This window comes from Eulemur rufifrons, chromosome 30, assembly GCF_041146395.1.
Source record: "Eulemur rufifrons isolate Redbay chromosome 30, OSU_ERuf_1, whole genome shotgun sequence".
NCBI classification, from domain to species: domain Eukaryota; kingdom Metazoa; phylum Chordata; class Mammalia; order Primates; family Lemuridae; genus Eulemur; species Eulemur rufifrons.
The window spans coordinates 37,338,578-37,358,610 of record NC_091012.1 but is presented as its reverse complement, the minus strand read 5'-3'; the positions used below and the strand labels follow the sequence as shown (position 1 = coordinate 37,358,610).

General features: G+C 44.2%; 1 protein-coding gene across 1 annotated transcript; it reads left to right on the top strand.

Moving 5' to 3' along the window:
- The first annotated feature begins 3,769 nt into the window (after positions 1-3,769).
- Positions 3,770-5,723, top strand: LOC138378861 (sarcoma antigen 1-like). Its single transcript, XM_069464187.1, has 4 exons — positions 3,770-3,779; positions 4,424-4,798; positions 5,168-5,261; positions 5,645-5,723. The coding sequence occupies exons 1-4, from the start codon at positions 3,770-3,772 to the stop codon at positions 5,721-5,723; spliced, it is 558 nt and encodes a 185-aa protein (XP_069320288.1).
- The last annotated feature ends 14,310 nt before the right edge of the window (positions 5,724-20,033 follow it).

The following is a 20,033-nucleotide window of genomic DNA, read 5'->3' as shown; positions in this document are numbered from 1 at the left end:
TATATTTAGTTGTCCAGCTATTTTCTTTCTATTTTTTTAGTGGAGACGGGGTCTCTCTCTTGCTCAAGCTGGTCTCGAACTCCTGAGTTCAAAGAATCTGCCTGCCTCAGCCTCTCAGATACCTAGGATTACAGGCATGAGCCACCACGCCCAGCCTTAATTGTGACATTCTTACCACAATTATTTTCATTTTGAAATGATGAATATAAATCATATGAATTACTTCTGTTTGTTTAAAAGATAAAATATGACACAAGGATACTTATGTGAACATAAAGCGAGAGTAGGAGCTTCCCGATCTGAGTGTGTTGGTTGAACAGAAATAGTAGTTCCAATTCATTGTACTAAGAATTGGTGTTTTTAATTATCATATTTAATGCTCACAACTGTTCTGAAAGTATTACTATCTCCTTTTTAATAAGAAGAAATCAAGGCTGACAGTGGTCAAATGCCTTGCCCCAAGTGACAAATGATAAGAGATAGAGCCAGGGTTTGAACCCACATCTTTCTGACTCTAGAGTCTATACTCTTTCCCACTCCCCACACTACCTCCTTTAAGATCGAGATTACAGTCTACTCCCTGTGTTATTCAAGTCACTGGTGCTCTATCTAGACACTAAGTGTCCCTCTTGAAATATGAAGTACTAGGTGATGTTGCCATAATTGGACTGTCCTAATGGAAATCTTAATGTGAGGTATGTGCTGTGTGTGAGAGAGACATATTGACGTCACCATTAAAACATGAAGACACAGGTGGTGGGAGTGGGGCAGCCCCCCACCTCCCTGAGCCCCACAGACACTAAGCTGCCACAAGTAGGACGCCACTGCGGTGAGCCTGCCTAGGGTGTGGGCCCAGGTGGAGCCACCACAGGTGCAAATCTTGGTGGTAGTAGCAAAATTAAAGAATAGAATAAAAACGATGAAGAAAAGAAGGGATTGCATCTGTACTTGTGGAGGAGACCATTGATATAAAGACAGAGACAGGCAATAATCTCTTCTGTAACAACCTAGACCTAAAGCTGTTCCACCTCACCCCCAGAAATCTTCAATTAATTGGAGTTTTCCTTAATTTTCTGTGCTTAGGTTTTCTCATTTTTTACAATGCAGATAATAATCACACCTCACTCTTTGGGCTCGGCCAGGGATTATGTAAAGCATTTAAAACAGTACCTGGAAGGTAGTAAATGCTCAGTGAAAATTCTGAACTCCTCTTTTTATGGGAAATGCAAATGGTTTGGAAAAGTTTTAACAAAATTATATTTGATAATGTAAGGGCATATTCCTGAGTTATCCTTTGATGAAAACAATTTTTAGCTAAACTACTGTACCCTTCAATTTCATCTTTTATCTACTACCATCTTTGAAAAGCATCTCCTACCCCTGCCTGGTTCCAAGGCTGACATATTTCAATCTGTATAAGATTAGGGGTGGGAAGATTTCCGTTTTCAATCTTCCCTACCCTTCACTATCGATATGTATCATTTAAAAAAGGTATTAATCAGCATTTGTTAATAAGTCTAAAGCACAAAAGGACGAAAAGATATCTCCCTTTTTTTCTCTCCTAATAAGGGCTGAAACAAAATGATTTGTGCTTCACCAAGGAGATGACCATATGTTTATTGCTTTGATTGATGAGAGCCACTCATTCCCCAAGCATTCTTATTAAGCACGATTGCATTGTGTTTGGCTTTGGACAACATTCTGTTTTGCCTTCTTGTTTCACTGAGCGTAGATGAAATTAGGTTGCATTTTCTGAGAACATGGTGTGTACTGGGAGATGGTAAATCTTTGGCCTGTGATTAACACTTATATTAACGATATAAATACATGGCTGTATATGCATATGAAGACTGCAATGTTGCAATGGTTGAATTTTGTCTTTAATGGAATATGTCCACCGATGTTTTTCAGGAAATGAGGAGTGAAGCAGATGACCTTACAACAGGACATCAACAAAAAAGGAAACCTCAGGGAGAGCCCAACAGGCACTCATCTAAGAGAAGGCAGATTATGTTCCTGTGGTGAAGCAAACAGGAAGGAGAGGGGGAATCCCATCTTTAGGACTCAGCCATGTCAAAGGAAATTTGTAGTCATGTACTTGACGGGGGGACAGATATGAGCACATTTGCAAGTGGGAGGGCAAGGCTCTAATTAGGCCCAACAATTTGGAGCTGCTGGTAGAGTTAGAAGAATAATGTAGGTTCCTGAGACAGAGGATGCTGGGCTCATCAAGGCGATGAGTCTGCTCACTTTCTGGCTGTCCTCACATTCTACTCTAACCCACAGCAGTCTGGCTGCTTCTTACTGTGTTCCAGTGGAACTTCTCTCATCCAGGTCACCAGTACCTACTGCCCTTTGGCATTAGCTTCTCAGCAGCATGTGATACAGCTGTTCATTCCCTCCTCCCTGGCAAACTTCTTGGGTTCCCAGATACCATATTGTCCTGGGTTTCTTACCCCTTATTGAAGATTCATTTTCCTTCTCCTTTTTCTGTTGTTTTTCCCCCCTCTTCTTTCTCATCTGTAAATATTGCAGGGCCCTAAAGCTTGATATTGGGCCTTCTTCTCTGCAATATGCTATCCCCCTAGGTGATGCCATGTAATCTTAGAGCGTTAGATCTGATCCACACTACAAGAACTCTCACCTTTATACCTTTAGACTGCAACTTTCTCCTGAAATCCAGACTGGAATACAACTGCATATGCGGTAGCTCCTTTGGGTATCTAATGGACATCTCAACTCAACTGGCTCTACGTGTTGAAATTGCTGACCTCCCTCTCTCCAAAGACATTCTACTTTCAGCCCTCACTATCTCAGTTAGTGACACCATCCATCGGGTGTAACATCCATAAAGGTGTAACAACGAAGCTGTTCACAGCTATGGGTCTTGAACAGTCCTGGTTTTTAGAGTTTGCAACTATCCTTAGAGTGAATAGTCCCACCATGGCCTAGTTCTCAAGCTGTCAATGTGAGGTCACTGAACCAGAATCTGGAAGGATTGGTAACAGTCCACTCTCCTGATCACTTGCTTCCCTGGCCCTTTTACCCAGTAGTTCAGGCCAAAACACTTAGAGTCACTCATGATTTCTCTTATTATTGTTTTATTGTTCTCACACTTCCAATGTCTTGGCAAGTCCAACAATTAATGCCCAATATAAATATTGCATCTCACCATTTCTCTCTAGCCCTCTATTCCACATTGCCATGATCTCTCAACAAACTACTACAATAAATTCTTATTTGATCTCTATGTTTCCTATTCCCACCCCCATCTAACCGCACACTCCGGAGCCAGAGTGATCATGTTGGCAGATGCGTCACATCATGCCATGTCCCTCCTGAAAACCTGTCCTCAACTTTCCCAAGCACTCATCATAGACCCCGAGCTCCCTACTCTCTGGTCTGCAAGGCTCTGCATGGCCTGGTCCGCCGCCATGCATTCCTAACACGGGTCCCCATAGGGCTCCTCCTGGCGCCTTCTGCCTCTGTCCTTCACTCTGTGGTGCGTGGCCTGTCCCCACTGCAGCCCCTGTCCTTGCCCTCCAGGCAGCCTGGAGCTCTCCCTGCGCCTCTGCACAGGCTGGCTCTCCCTCCTCCTCCAGGCCCTGCCCAAGGACCCCGCCTCAGGAGGCCCTGTCCAGCCCCTGGGCTCCCTCTGCTGCTCTCCCTGGGGCCTGCAGGCTCCTTCCCTAAGGCCAGCCCAGCTCTGCTGCTTTCCTTTGCCCATTGTGCACTTCTTGCCTGACTTCCCCATGAGGGTGTGAGCCCCATGAGGGCAGGCAAGTTTCTCTCTGTGCTGCTCACTGCTGATCCCTGGCTCCTGGTGGGATGCCTGGCTCAGAGGATGAATAAATGACACAGAGGGGCCAGACTTGGAGTCAGAAGAAAGTCACTTTTTTCTAAGACAGAAAGGAAAGATGGGGAGGATCATACACAGACAGATTTTTGGTACCACAGTGCATGTAGAACTTTCAGCCCTAATGGCCCGCTTTATTTTCTCAGAATCCCTGAGGTAGAGGAGGGGCAGATTGAGCAGGGCTCACTCAGTCTGGCTTCCGGCTCAGTACAACATGACAGGACACTTTTAGTTTATAGGTAAATTATAAAACTCTTCACATTGAGAATTGTAAGTGGCAGCAAGATGACAGTGAACCCTGAGTACCAGGAATCTGTGATTGTTTATTAGTTGTACTGTCCTACTTGTTTTCAGTATGTATTCCTAGTGCCACGAGGGAAAAAGTGGGTTTTTTGTATTATCTTTCCCGAGTTCTATTTGTGAGACATCAGATTTCCACCTGGTACATCCTTCTGTTTCATGAAGTAAATAATTCTCTAGACATTGATGTGTAGTGGAAGTCCCTGTGGGGGAGGCTGGAATAAAACACATCTACCTCGCAGCTCAACCTCTTCATTTGGTTTCCAGGTGCTACTGTCGTTCATGGGGTCCATGTGAAGGAAATGGAAAATGATCAACCACCACCTGAAGGCTTCTTGTCAAAATGTGTTCCACCGGAGCCTATGAATATGGCAGAGGGCGGTATTCCCCCTAACCAACTGGAGTCTTGGCCTGATGACTCCATCAGTCACAGGGAAGATGGGCTGGTTCACAAACCTGGTAGTAATGCACTTGGAGAAGGAACCAAACACTGCAGCGTCTCTGTAGGTGACCCAAAAGTCAGAGCAATGTCTTCAGTGAAAAATGTGCCAAATAGATGTCAAATCAGTCCTGCCATGGCACAGAAAATTAATGATGATGTAAAATATCATTTAATGAAGGAAGTTGGAAAGTTTGGACGAAGTGAGTAGTGAAAGAACATCTATTGATAAAAGCATAGGAGGTCTGTCTCATTCCTGTGATGTAGAACAGTCAAGCTACCTCTTCAGCTCATCATTTGGCTGAATTGCATTTTTACATAGTTTAGGATGCTTTCTTTTTAATTTGACTAAAATTTCTAATACATATTCTAAAATGTTTTACTTGGCTAGTATTTAATATAGTTCCCTTAGTAAATATGTACAGGTTTTGTGATTTAAGCATTCAAAACACAAACACTACATAACATTTTAGCCCATAAAAACTAAATATTGAGTTAGTGGATGCAGTAAGATTGACTTCCATTTAATTTCAATAATTTTAGAAGTACTGAATGTTTTCTAATATCTTCAGACTATGAAAGAATTTTCGTTTTGCTTGGAAAAATGCAAGGAAATTCAGAAGTCAAGAAAGAATTTGTTGAACTTACCGTCAAGGAAGCAACAAGGTGGGTGTAAAAGGGAACTCTTCCATTGTTTTAAGAAGTTGGGCCCAATTCACGGTGGCGGCAGGAACAGGTCCGGCCTTATTTTTCCTAAACCCTGGCCCTTGATCATACTTCATGCTATTTCCACAGGCATTTAGGTTGATATTCTCTAAATCTAATGCATTCTTCCAAGGCCACAGAGCCTTCCAAACTTATCATAATCTGGGGTGGGCATGGGCCCTCAACGACACACTTGGTATTTTGCTGGGTAGTATCTTTACATGAGGATGTATTTTCTATTTGCATGCAGATTGTAAACTCCATTTTGTATCCACTACTATGTCTTACATATCATAGATGCTGTGGATATCTTGTGTGTAACAAAAATGCCTCTTTAATTCCAGGTTTAAAAGATTTGTCTTAATTCAGCAACTTAAGGAGTTCTGTTTAACATTGGAGTCCTACCATCCTCAGCAACAATAATCACATGAAGGGAAGATAATTGTATTATTGCAAAGAACAAAGAGAAACAAGGATAAGTTTTCTATGCTGTAGGATGGAATGGGGTCTTGACAAAGCTCCCTAGAATTTTGAAGTCAAGAGAATTCCCTTTTAGAAGCTAAGAAAAATCAGTGGAGCTTTTTACATTTTGTGCTTTTTCTCTTAGTAAAAGCCCTTAAAATTTGCTGTGAAAGTACAGTTTGTTGTTTTCTTTCTTTGTGTGTTTTCCTACCTGGGTGGTGAGAGGGATGAGTTAATAACTCATCGAGCTGTATACTATTACAGTCCTAGTGTCTGCAGCAGATCACATGATCATAGCTGGTATTTATAACTGCCTTTTTTCACTACCCATGTCTTATTCCTTTTGCCCTGAGATAGCACCTCTGCCGGTCATGGTTTTTGCGTGGTGGAATGACTCAAATCTTAATTGCTGAAAGGTCTGGGTCATAGATATCCTTCCTCAATTGAGTTGTTGTAATTTTCATTAACTGTAATCACAAAACATGGGAATACTAAGAAAATCTCTAGATGTGTCAGACATACTCTTTCTTACCCCTTGTGTAGTGGGCACCCAATCTCCATTTCATCATCAGGTTTCATCACCTCAGCCAGGACAGGACCTCTTCCTTTGTGCCATTGATTCAGAGGGATGAAGAGACCAAAACGGCCAGCTGGAAGTATCAATTCCTTTTCAGTGGAATCACTGTTGTGTCCCTTGGTGAAAGCATTTCTCCCTTTAGAACCAATCCCTGTAGTTCAGCAGAGCCTAAAGACAGAGTGATGGAAAACATTTTTGCTAGTGAATCACTGAAGGACATAGTGAGTAGAGGTAATCCTATTTCCACCCATTGATTTTAGGACCTATGAATCCTGACTATGGGAGAGAACGCAAACTATGTTGGATGCTGATACATAGCAAAAACTGCTTTCTGCAAGTATTTGCTCAGATCTGCAAGTTCCTGCCATCTAGCTGGCCTCAGAACCAAGTCTTCCCAAGGGCATTCCACTGTTCTACTAATCCAGTCCATTCAAGATAACAAGGGAACATAATAAGAGCAGTGAATTCCCATGAGCATGGGCCCACTGCTGCTCTTTATTTCCTGTGAAGCGAGTCCCTTGTTTAGAGATGATGCTGAGTGGAAATCCATCATGGTGAATAAGGCATTTTCTAAGTCCGCAAATGTTGGTTTTCTCAAAGTACTGCGGGTGGGAAGGAAAATCGAAATCCAGAATAAGTGTCTGAGTAACAACAAGGCACAGTCCCTTCCATAATGGAAGTAGTCCAGTGTAATCACTTGCCACCAGCTAGCTGGCTGATCAGTCTGGAGACAGGTGCCACATAATGGGCTTCATGTTGGTCTCCATTTCTGGCAGATTGAGGACTCAGCAGTGGCTGCATGAGATTGGCCTTGGTGAGTGGAAGTCCATGCTACCGAGCGTAACCTCCATCCCTGCCACCTTGGACACTTTGTTCTTGAGCCCATAAGATTATGACCCAAGTGTTGGGGAAAGTGGCTGATTGATATCCAGATAATGGGGATCGTATCCATCAGATTATTAAAATTCTGCTCTGCTGAGGTCAGCCTTTGCTGAGAACTCTCATAAGTCTCAAATATCTTCACATTGTATGTCCATTTGAACAGGTCTACGCACATACGTCTTCCCAAGACGTCCTTGTCACAAATTTTCAATCATGTATCCTCAAAGTCCCTGACCATTCAGCCAGTGAATGGGACACAGCCTGTGCATGGATACGTGCTCATACCTCTGGCCGTCTCTCCTCCAGGCAGAAGAAACAACCAAGTGCACTTCTCTAAGTTCTTCCCTCTGGGAAGATTTCCCTTCACCACTGTCCTTCAGGGCAGTCCCAGTTGGGACTGTACTACTGTAGCTGTCCACTTTCACTTGTGTGGTAGGCAGGGGAATGTTTGTGTCCCAAGAATTCATATGTTGAAGCCCTAACCTCCCTGTGATGGTATTTGGAGGTAGGGCCTTTGGGAGACAATTAGGTTTAGATGAGTTTATCAGGGTGGGGTCCCTATGATGGGATTAGTGCTCTTATAATTAGAGCAGAGATAATTTGCTATTCACCCGCCCCCAACACAGAACATGTGAGGATATAGCAGGTGGCCCAGTGCAAGCCAGGAAGACAGCCCTCACTAGAACTTGAAGATGGTGGCACCCTGATCTTGGACTTCCCAGGCTCCAGAACTGTACGAAATAAAAGTCTGGTTTTTAAGCCACCCAGTCTATGGGATTCTGTCATGGCAGCATGAGATGACTGAGGCAGCAGCATTCTGATTATGCCCTTCCCAGATCCCATCTCCTATATATTCAATCCAGTGCCAATGCTGGTACCTAGTAAAGGCTGCAGCTCCAGGGCAGAGAGCAGTTTAAGGTGGGGCAATTACTGCTTTTCAAGCATCTGTTCTGGGAAACATAGAAGCCCATCCGTAAGGGCCAGAGGCAAGCTGAGTGAGGGTAACTGGGCCCTGTCTTACAGGGGCCAGCTTCCTGGGAGTACTCAGAGCTGGCAGGATGAGGCAGAGGCAGAAATAGGAGCAGATGTGAGCTAGGCCCTCCCTCCCTGGGAGATCCTGTCAGGGAGGGTAAGTGAGATACTTCTGGGACCAGGGTCATGTGACCAGTAGGATACAGTGGGAGACTGTGAATCAGGAGGATCCTAAAGCTGCAGCACCTGGTGAGACCCCACTGGGGAGTGGAGAGCACATTGGGGCCAAGACAGACCTGGCTTTGAGGTGTTGCTCCAGATATCCCTTGGTTGCCTCTTACCTGGGACTACTTACCTAACCTCTGTGTTTCCATATACTCTTCTGTAAAGTGAGGGTGATCATTGCAGCTACCTCCTAGGATTATTGTAAGGATTAATAAAATAACTCCTTTATTCAATATTTACTGAAAACCTTCTAAGTGCCAGGCACTTATCTAGACACGAAAAAACAGTGAACTAAACACTGTTCTCAGGGAGCTTACATTCTACTTGAGGGCTAAGGCCCTAAACAACCAGAGCAACTGTAGAGTAATGGTATATTCTCTGCCAAAAGCTGAAACGGGGTAAGGAGGTGGAAACTGAGTAGATGATACTTTGAATTTGGTAGTCAGGGAAGGCCTCTCTGAGGAGAAGACATCTAACCTGAGACAGGAGCAAAGGGCCTTGGGCGTTTAGTTCTGCTCTGAAGGGCCTCAGCTTCTGCAGAGTCCCCTTGTCTCCAAGGTCAGAGAAAAGGAAGGGATGTGGGTTTTACAGCAACTCTTCCTGGGGATCCCAGCTCATATCGGTGGGCTGCAGCCAGCATGTAGTCTTTTCTTCCTGAATGTCTGCCCTGCTCCAGCATAAGATGAGGACACAACAATCTTACAGAAACAGCTTAATGAACTCCTACCATTGCATAAGGCCATTTCCCTACAACAAATCTACACACACACATATTCTCTTCTACTGGTCCTGCTTTCCTGGTTGAAGCCTGATGGCTACAGATGTTGGTATTAAGGATGGCTTCAGAAAAACAGAATCTTAAGAAAAAATGATCTGAAATTGTTCTGGAATTCCTTCTTTAATCTGATTCAATTTAAAGACCTCAGATACCCTGTTTGCAATGGTAAAAGGGAAGGAGTAGTCTACGGCAGGAAGAGGCAAGGGAATTTCTCAAGTGATCACATTTTGATAGCTGTGCTGACACGCCTATAGAACACAATGGTCTAGATGACCAAGGAGGTTCTCCCTGTGAACACTGTAGCCAAAATGAGTATAATGGAAAGGACTGGTTGCCTCTAAATGTGCTGGGGAACATAGGGAAAGAAAATGATGTGCTCAGGTCCTTAAAGTCCCATATCAAGGTCCACATTAAGGACCTCAAACCTTCCATGACTGTCCATGAAAGAAACCCTTATCTCCCGGAGCCACAGGACCGAGCTTTGGGAAGACTAATTCCAAAAGCTAATCCTGTGATTGGCTGAATCACAATAAAATGGAATTCCTAACCTCTCAAGGTCTCTTCTGTTAGGGCACTGATTGGGGATGAATTGGGATCCTGAAAATTGGAATGTGACACATACACGGACTCTGATGAAGCTGGGTACCTTGAGCCCCTAAATTCCGAGAGATTTATTTTCCATTAGAGAAATACACCTTCACTCCTGCCTGAGGAGTTTATTTCTCCTCTGCCTGAAGAACCTGCAATAGTCTCACGTGAGGTAGTTGCCTTGCAGGACACTGCTAAGCTTCCTGAGAAGGTGGGTACCTTGAGCCCCTAAATTTTGTGAGTTAGATTTTCCAGGTCATTAGCACTGCTCTAGTTATAAAACTAGTAATCTAAAAGCAATATTGCTTTTCTGGAGGGACTGGAGTCATTGGTGGCACCATCAAGGGGTTAAAAAAGGAGGAGTGGTGACTCTTCAGCCAGCTCTTTCACCTTGCCCATTTGTCCTGTGCAGAAATAGATGGATCTTGGAGAACTACAGCCAATGACCATAAACGTAATCAGATGGTGCCTAGTACAGCAGCTGCCGTGATTACTGTGGCTGGTTTTATTGCTTTAGCAATCGTCATATCCCTGGGCACCTGATGTACAGTATTGATTGTGTCTCAGGAATTATCACAAGGAGGAGTTTGGCTTCAGCTGCAAAGGGCAGCAGTGCACCATCACTTCCTACCTCAGGCTTATGGCAACTCTCTCGGCTTACGTTCTAAAGTAGTCCTTAGAGACCTTGATCACCTTTCCGTTACATCAGATGTGACACCATTCCTTCGCATTGGTGACATTATGCTGATTGAGCAGGCAGTAGCAACTAATCCAGACACATTGGCAACACAGTTGCAAGAAATAATGTGGGAAATAATTGCTACACAAAATCAGGATCTTCCAACTGAGTGAAATTTTTCATGATCTAGTGATCTGAGGCACGTCAGGATGGTGCCTATAAGGTCAACAGCAAGTTCCTACATCTTGCCTTTCTTACCACTAAAAAAGGGACACAGCAACAAGTCGCCTACTACATGCTGGTTGCAGCATATACTTCAGTGTCGTGTGCTACTAAGACCCACTGTCAGGTGACTGAAATCCTACCAGCTTGGAAGAGGGCCCAGAAAAAGAGAAGGTTCTCTGATCCTGTGCTTGTGGTCTCACGGGGAATTCCCTGTGATCTGCTGACTGGAAAATAAAAAATATTGTGCCTGGTTTTCACTTGTTACTTCAGAATACGCAGGTACCACCTGTATTAGCTTGCTGCTGCTGTACAAGAAACTCTTCCCAATTTAGCAGCTTAATACAACACAAATATATAATCAAGCAGTTCTATAGACCAAAAATTCTGGCAGGCCAGGCACGGTGGCTCATGCCTGTCATCCTAGCACATGGGGAGGCCGAGGTGGGTGGATCACTTGAGCTCAGGAGTTCGAGAGCAGCCTGAACAACAGTGAGACCCCATATCCACTAAAAATAGAAACATTAGCTGGGCATTGTGGTGCCTACCTGTAGTCCCAGCTACTTGGGAGGCTCAGGCCGGAGGATCTCTTGAGCCCAGGATTTTGAGGTTACTGTGAGCTAGGCTGATACCACAGCACTGCACTCTCACCTGGCCAACACGGTAAGATCCTGTCTCAGAAAAAAAAAAAAAATCCTGGCGAGCTTGATTGGTGTCTCTGCTTAGGATGTCACAAAATAAAAGAGGAGGCTGGTAATTAACTGCAGTCTCAAAGAGAAGCTGCTATCAAGCTCATTCGGGTTATCGGCAGGTCTGACTTCTCAAAGTTGTAGAAGGCCCCCTTTGGCTTGCTGTCTCTGCTGAGACCACTCTGAGCTACTAGAAACACCCCCATACTTCTTTAGCTGCACCCCCTTTCTATAAAATGGCTAGTTTTATGAAACAAGGGCCCTGTAAATCGTTGTGGAAAGGATAGTACTTTTAATAAATCTACTTGATAACTACAGGGAAAATATAAAGCTTGACTCTTACCTCATCCTGTTGTATAAAAATTAATTAGAGATGGATGGAAAATCTAGGAACAACTTAGGATATTATCTTCATGGCCTTAGGGTATGCAGAGAGGTTTTTCATAAGCTTAAGAAAATCACTACCCAGGCCGGACACGATGGCTCACCCCTCTAATTCCAGTGCTTTGGGAGGCCAAGGAGAGAGGATCACTTGAGGCCAGTAGGTTGAGACCAACCTGGGCAACATAGCAAGATCCCATCTCTTAAAAAATATTAAAAATGCTGAGGTGGGAGGATGGCTTGAGTCCAGGAGTTCGAGGCTACTGTGAACTATGATTGCATCACTTCACTCCAGCCTGGGGGACAGAGTGAGACCCTGTCTCTAAAAGAAAAAAACAACACAAAAATCAAAGCACTAACTATAAAGAAACGATTGTTTAATTAGACATAATTAAATGTGAAACCTTCTGTTCATCAAAAAGACACTATTCAGAGAGTGAAAAACAAAGCATATTTGTAGAAGATACTCAAAATGAAATATTTTTTTTCCAAAAAAATGAATGGAATCCAGAACATATAGGGAACTACAAATCAATTTTTAAAAATACAAACATACTAATAAAATTGGAGGTAATAAAGCTGAAAATGCACTTCATACAAGACATACACAAATGGGCAATAAACACATAAAATATACCCTGGCTCTGACTTTATACATTCCACAAAAATTTATTTGAGATGAATGGAAGATCCAGAAGAAAACTTAGTAAATTATCTTCACAGTGTTAGGGTAGGGAAAGTCTTTTTCTTTTTTAAAGAATAAAAGTGCTAACCATAAACAATGGACTGATAAATAAGAATTTCTCTACCTCTAAAAGACATTATTAAAATAGTGTAAAACCAAAACAGAGATTTGTAGAAGATAGTAAAATTGTATAAGTATTGCTATATAAGTGCATATGTGCATATATATATACATATGAGTGGAATCCAGAATCGAAATCAATTTTAAAAATATGAACATTCTAATAAAAATTAGGAAAAAGACGTGAAAGGTCACTTCACAAAAGACATGCCCAAATGGCCAGTAAACACATAGAAAGGTACTCAACCTCATTAATCAGTAGAGGAATGCAAGTGTAGACATAATGAGAGATCACTGCACACCCACCAGAGTGCCTGAATTTAAAGACTGAGTATGCAGCAGGTGTTTGTGAGTATGTGGTGCGGCTGGAACTTCCAAACATTGCTGGACCTAGATTCACATATAGATGTCCAAAGCCTCCGCTGAAAGGTTAGATACAGCACCCAGGAAGGGGCTTCCTCAGTGCTGACATAAAGCAGCCAAGGAAAAGGAACCCACCCGAGAGCTGAGACAGACCATCCAAGTTACAGCATCCCCAATGCAGTGTCGGGGACCCAACTGAGACCTTCCCAAAAGGCTGAGACAGACCACACCAAGGAGAATCCACCCACTAAGACAGAGACAGACTCCCAAAGAAGACTCCCCACCCATGGCTGAGATAGAGCACCCAAGGAAAAATGCTCCCCCAGTCTGACATAAGCACCCACCCATCTCACAGGCTGAGATGAAGTCCCCAAGGGAGAGTAACCCCACAGAGCAGAGACAATGCATTCAAGGACAAGCCACCACCCCAGGGCAGATACAGAGCACCCAAGGAAGAGTTCCCACTTCAGGGCTTAGATAGAGTGCCAGGAAACACTGTCATCCCCAGGAGTAAGAAGAGCAACCTAGAAAGAGTCCCCTCACCAGTGCTGAGGTAATTATACCAGGAAAAGTCCCTCACAACACTGAGACAGAGCACCCCAGGAAGCCCACCGCCCCCCAACATAGCTGAGATAGGGTGCCCAAGGAAAAGTCTTTCCCTGGTGCTGAGATAAGCACCCAAGAAGGTTTAACCACAGAGCTGACATAGAGCATCTAAGGGACAGTACCACACACTGTACTGAGAACACTCAAGGAAGGGACACCTTCAGGGGCTCAATTAGAGCACCCACGGAGTAGGATTCCCATCCACAACCCTGAGCTCTTGACCTTAACACTTTACAAAATGGCAGCAAAGTTGCTGTGGTTCACCAGCACTGGTGGAACTTTCTAGAAATCTGCCTTCTGGGAGTTGGTGGCAATGCACTCCCTCGGGTATCTGGGAAATATGTCAGGGGTGGGGCGCGAGGGGTGCGGGGGGGCCGGGCATCTCAGCAGAAGCGCTCTGATATGTCGCTGCCCAAGGGGGATGCAAGGGAAGCTGCTGGCTCAGAGTGCTTCTGGCCACCGTGCCCTGTCCCGACTGGGCACTGGGAAGCTGCCTGAGATGCCAGGGCCTGGCGGGGACAAGCCTCCTGCCCAGCAGGGCCCGCGGTGCCAGCCCGCTACAGCCAGGAAGCCCTTTCCCTTTAACTGTCTCTGGCGCCCTCTACAGACAATCTTCGGTGACAACTGCCACAGCAAAGAGAATGAAGGGAACTCAGAACCTTTCCACAGAGCAGGACATAGGGCGAATTCAGAGCTGCCAGGCAATATAACCTGCACACTGCATCAGCAGATTAAAGGAGGAAAGTCATAGGATCATTCCAATCAACGCAGAAAACACCTGTGTTCCAATGCAACAGCTATTCGTGAGGAAAAATTAAAGGCATTTAAGAAAGGTCTCTATGGGAAACCCCCGGCACACATTATTCCCGGGGGAGGAACATTAAAAGCATTCTCCGTGAAATCAAAAAGGACACACTTGCCCACTGTCATCACTTCTGTGCAGCGCTGCACTGCGGGAGTTGCTGGCTTGCACCTGAAGAGAGTAGGGGGGGCTGTGCACGCAGAGCGAGCTCTCAGTTTAACTGAGCGCCAGCTCTGAGAATGGCGCTTTTCGGGGAGTTTGGGGGCATGTCATGTAGTGACAATTGTCTGGACACAGACATTCTAGGGGAGCTCCAACCAGTAGCCCCCTCCAGAAGCTGACAGTTGCCTGACGCTCAGAGCCACCACTGTTGTGAGCTTGTTGGTTTCAAGGCTACCACGGAGCTGAGGGAAGAGGGCAAGTTAAAACGCCACTAAGCTTGCTGTTCTCACTGCGATTTAGCCATTTTTATTGAATAAACATTCTTCAGAATGCTGCAAGCCTTCTTCATTTCCCAGAGTCCTGAAAATGTTTATGTTGACAATATTTGCCACTGTTTTATAGAGGAGTGGATTTTCACAGGACTTTCCTCAAGATTCCAGAGCTGTCTCTTCCTATATGTTACATTGTAATCTAAGTATAAATTGAACAAATGAGATTGTAAAGAATTTATATTATTTCTCTCTCTTTTTTTTTTTTGTTTGAAAGCTAATGTAGGTGGTGTCTGCATGTTATTCACCTGTATGGGCAAAGCAGGCCTGAGGTATTGCTTCTTCAGTCCACTGGTTATAGACTACTCCCCATCAGGACAGAGGTACAGACTGAGAGAGGGTGTCATTACTAATTTTATCGACATGTGACAAATTACTCCAAACTGAATGGCTTAAAGCAACACCCACTTATTATTTATTGTCTCTCAGCTCTGTGAGGGTCTTGACGTGGCTTTTTCCTTCAGTTCTTAAAAGGCTGAAATCAAAATTCTGGGCAAACTGTTCTCATCTAGAAAGTCTGGGGTAGAATGCACTTCCAAATTCATTCACAGTGTTGGCAGAATCCAATTCCTTGCCATACAGGACTGAAGTCCCTGATTCTTGCTGGCAGTGAGCTGGGGCTCACTCTCAACTCACAGAGGCCATTATCAGATCTTTTCATGTGCCCCCTCCCCATTGTCAAGCCAAGAGTGGTACATTAAGTTCTTGTGCTTCCTACCTATCTCATCCTCCTGTGCTACTAGTTGGAGAAAGTGTCGTGGTTTCAAAGGGCTCATATGTGCAGTCTAGGCCCACCCACAGAATCCCTCTATATTTAGGTTAACAGATTAGTTAATTTAATTGCATCTGGAAAATCGCTTTTGTCATGTTCTGCAACATAATCAAGGGGTGAAGTTCATGGGGATAATTTTGTGATCCTGCCAAGCACAGGGGAGAAAATTATTCAGCAGGAGTAGGATCCAGGGCATTTTGGTCACTCCTTCATGTAACTTACTTTCGCCTTCAAGACCTGCTTGAGTCCAAACTTGTACTTCCATTGATAAAAGGGTGCTTATGTGTATACATATCACTATGACATGGTGAGTCAGAAAAAAGCCAGGTTAGGCTGGGCAGTTCAGGTGGCATGGTAATGTCTTGTCCCATGGTCAAGGGTTCAGTCTCTGCTAAGGCCCATTAGTAAGCCAAATGTTTCTCAAAAGGACCAGAATGGCATTTATGTCTCCAGGAAATTGGTGCCAGTTCAGAGCTGGGGTCCATAAGCATTGAGAAATCTAGTAATTTCTCTTCCCTATGTACTCTCACTTTAGTAAAGGGCTACAGACCTTCTTTGAATAAGAATGGGGAAAGATTAATGGCATAAAATTTTTCAGTGTAGAAAAGTTCCTTCTCAAGAGGCCTCCTCTTAATTCATGAGGTTTTAGGTCTATAAACTAGTCAAATCTGAGACTTGATTGCAGCACAGCCGCTCAATCATCCATCATGAGGCTAAGGAGGGCTATGTCTGAAATGTACCTCTTAGTACTCCCAAGTCCAGTGATTAAAGTCAATGGAAACTACAACAACCTAATTGATTTAGGACTGCTAATGGCCATGAACCTGAGGAATGAAGGTTTGCATCTCCCCACCAGGAAATGAACCGTCACCAGGGTAGGTGCTTGCTGAGGGCAGAGGGAGTATGGAACAGGTAGTGGAAGAAGTAACCACATGACTATATGGAGAAATAAGGACTACAATAGTTACGAGTATTACTTCCTTATGTTGATATGGATTCATTCACATGTATATTAACCAAATATTTTTGGTTTTGACCCTCTCTTATCCCCTGATCTTCTAACACACGATGTGTTATTAAGTTAACTTCATATTCCAGTATTTAAAATACAGGATATTGGGTCGGCGTGGTGGCTCACGCCAGTAATCCTAGCACTCTGGGAGGCCAAGGTGGGAGGATCCCCTCAGCTCAGGAGTTCCAGACCAGCCTGAGCAAGAGCGAGATGCCATTTCTACTAAAAATAGAAAACATTAGCCGGACATGGTGGCACATGCCTGTAGTCCCAGGTACATGGGAAGCTAGGGCAGGAAGGATGGCTTGAGCCCAGGAGTTTCAGGTTGCTGTGAGCGAGGCTGGCAACAGAGTGAGACTCTGTCTCAAAAAGAAACAAAATAAAATAATGAAAAATAAAACACAGGATACCAAAGGCAGAGTATGAATGAGGCAGCAGGAGAATGAATACGATTTATAAAAATATAGGCCTGTAATGCCCTCTTTTGGGGAAGAGTTAGTGTTTTCTCGGTTTTAGGTGGGAGAGTTGTATCATGTTAGGCAGAATTGTGACTTTGTTATTGTCTCTGCTTAGAGATTAAGAATGGTATAAGGTGATGTTCATGATACCAAAGTGACAAGGGGCGGGGTATCACTTGTAAAGTGTCAATTTGGCTAGGCCGAATTATATTACCCACAATTCTCTTTCGGGGACGTAGCTGGTGTGCCACAGGAAGGTTCCTTGACGACTGGGCCTGATGGTTGAAGGACAGCGGCAGCCATTCACACACATTACTGCTGGTCTGCCGAGTCACCTTATTGGTGTGAAGCAGCAGTCAGACCTGCAAGTTCTCTACCTTTCCCTGGATCCTCCTTCTGCTTCTCTATCTCCTGGGCCAGGTACATGTGCTTACCTCCGTGACAAAGGGCCCTCCCTGGCTTCTGCAGGGTCTCACCAGGTCGAGGCAGCAAACAGGAACATGTCCTTGTAGGCTTCCAGATCATGTTTGTGGGTTTCAGCCTGTTACCTCCCTATCCTCAGTTGAAGTGACAGAAGCCTTCTAGAGGTGGCCTTATGCCACCTTCCACCATTGCATAAGGCCAATTCCTTTTAACGAATCCATCAGTCAACCTATCCCCTACTTCCATTAAGCATCATTGTACCCCCTGCTGATAGAGTTGTGTAGTTTTCCTCTGTGCTGATACCTTGTACACACAGCCTGTCTTGAAAGGCATCTTTCAAAATTTTCCTGCTAAGTTCCATATTTCCTAATCAAGCATGAACAAACACCACTGTTGACAGTGAGTGATGTTTTGAAGTCTAAATCCGTATGCTCTCATCTTATGTTTTGAAAGAAAAGAGTACAATGTATTTTTCTGTGAAGCAGTAACAAAGCACAAGAAAGACAACTAGAAATTTCTCCAGTCTTAATGGACTTGTGAAAATCAATAAAATGTTTAATGTTTATATATGCAAAGTCAAGATCTTTTTGTATACAAAATATTTGCAAATTAATAACTTTACTGCTAAACATAAACATTAAAGAAAAACTACAAGATAGTTTGTTTTTCTTTCAGTGCTTTAAAAGCATCGAATGTGCAAGTCATAGGTGGGGACACCAGCGTTACAGGAACTGCTGCCTCAGCTGCAAACAAGTACATCAGGCCAATTCCATGTAACAACTACCTTTATTATATATGTATCTGTATATACCCACAGGCACATAAATATACATAATCACACCTTAACATCTCCTCTTAATTCTGCTTTTCTGGTTGAAGGCTGACGAATATAGGTTTTAGTATTGAGAGTGGTTCCAAAGGGCCAAAATCTTTTTTTTTTTTTGGTTGTTTGAGACAGAGTCTTGCTCTGGTGTCCCAGCTAGAGTGCATTGGCATCATCCTCGCTCACTGTAACCTCAAACTCCTGGGCTCAAGTGATCCTCCTGCCTCAGCCTCCCGAGTAGCTGGAGCTATGGGCACGTGCCACCACACCCGGCTAATTTTTTCTACTTTTAGAAGAGATGGGGATTTTACTCTTGCTCAGGCTGGTCTTGAACACCTGGCCTCAAGTGATCCTCCCACCTCGGCCTCCCAGAGTGCTAGGATTACAGGCGTTTAAGTCTGGCAAAAGGGCCAGAATCTTAATGAATGATGCCTTCCTTGAATTCATTCTGGGTTCTCTGGAATGCATCTTTAATCTGATTAGAATTAGAGGCTTTAATGATCCTGTTCCCAGTGGTAAAGTGAGCACTGGTAGTCCACAGCAGGAAGTGGCAAAGAGTTACTCAAATGTCCACCTTTAGATTCCTGTATCAAGTGCCTATAAAAGATAAGTCTCTGGGTGACCAAGTCTGTGATACCTTAGAATAGTTTTATCAAAATATTGAGTGTTGCAGAGTTGACTGGTTGTTCCTAAATGTGCCGGAGAACTTGAGGAAGGAAAATGATGAGCTTGGGCCCTTAACGTCTTGGCTCAAGGTCCGAAAGGAGGACCTGAAACTTCTATTACTGGCCTGAAACAAACTGCTGCCTCCTGTAGCCACTAGGCCAAGGTTTGGGAAAATAAAAACCAAAGTCTACTCCTGTGAGTGGCTCAATTACAACACAGATTAAATCCACAACCTCACAGGGTCTCTTCTGTTAATGTTGGGGCACTAACTGGGGGGAACAGGATACTGAAAATTGGAATGGGAAAATATGGGTGCAGCCAATGAATCTGGGCTACTTGAACCCTGTCTTAATAAGGGCTGCTATAATAAAATACCATAGACTAGGTGGCTTATAAACAAGAGAAATGTATTTCCTACATTTCTGGGGGCTGGAAGTCCAAGATCAGGGTTCCTGCCTGGTCGGGTTCTGGTGAGGGCCCTCTCCCAGGTTGTAGAATGTTAACTTCTTGTGTCCTCACATGATGGAAAGAGGGCAGAAGAGCTCTCTGGGGTCCCTTTTAGAAGGGCACTAATCCCATGCATGAGGGCTCCACCCTTATCACCTAGTCACCTCTCGAAGGCCCCACCTCCTAATGCCACCACATTGGGATTAGGGTTCCAACATATGAATTTTAGGACAACACATTCAGTCCATCGGAAACCCCTACATTCTGCGAGATGTCTTTGCCAACAGAAGCAGCCCTCCCACTCCTGCTTGAGAAGGTTATTTCCCCTTTGTCTGGAGAACCTGTGCGGATCTCACCTGAGATAGTAGCTTTGCAGGGCACTGCTGATCCTCCTCTGGAGCTAACGCCACCACCCCTCGTTGCTCTTAACCTGCACTTAGACTCAAGTTCCCACAGGCCAAAAGAAGTGAGTTAAAAACTGAGAACCATGAGGTGTGACATTCATTAAAAGAACTGCATGATATTTCCAATATACAGTATATACAGGGGCCTGGAGCAAATGTGTGAGGATGGCTCTTAAGGCTGGAGTATGAAGGTGGAAGCAATATAA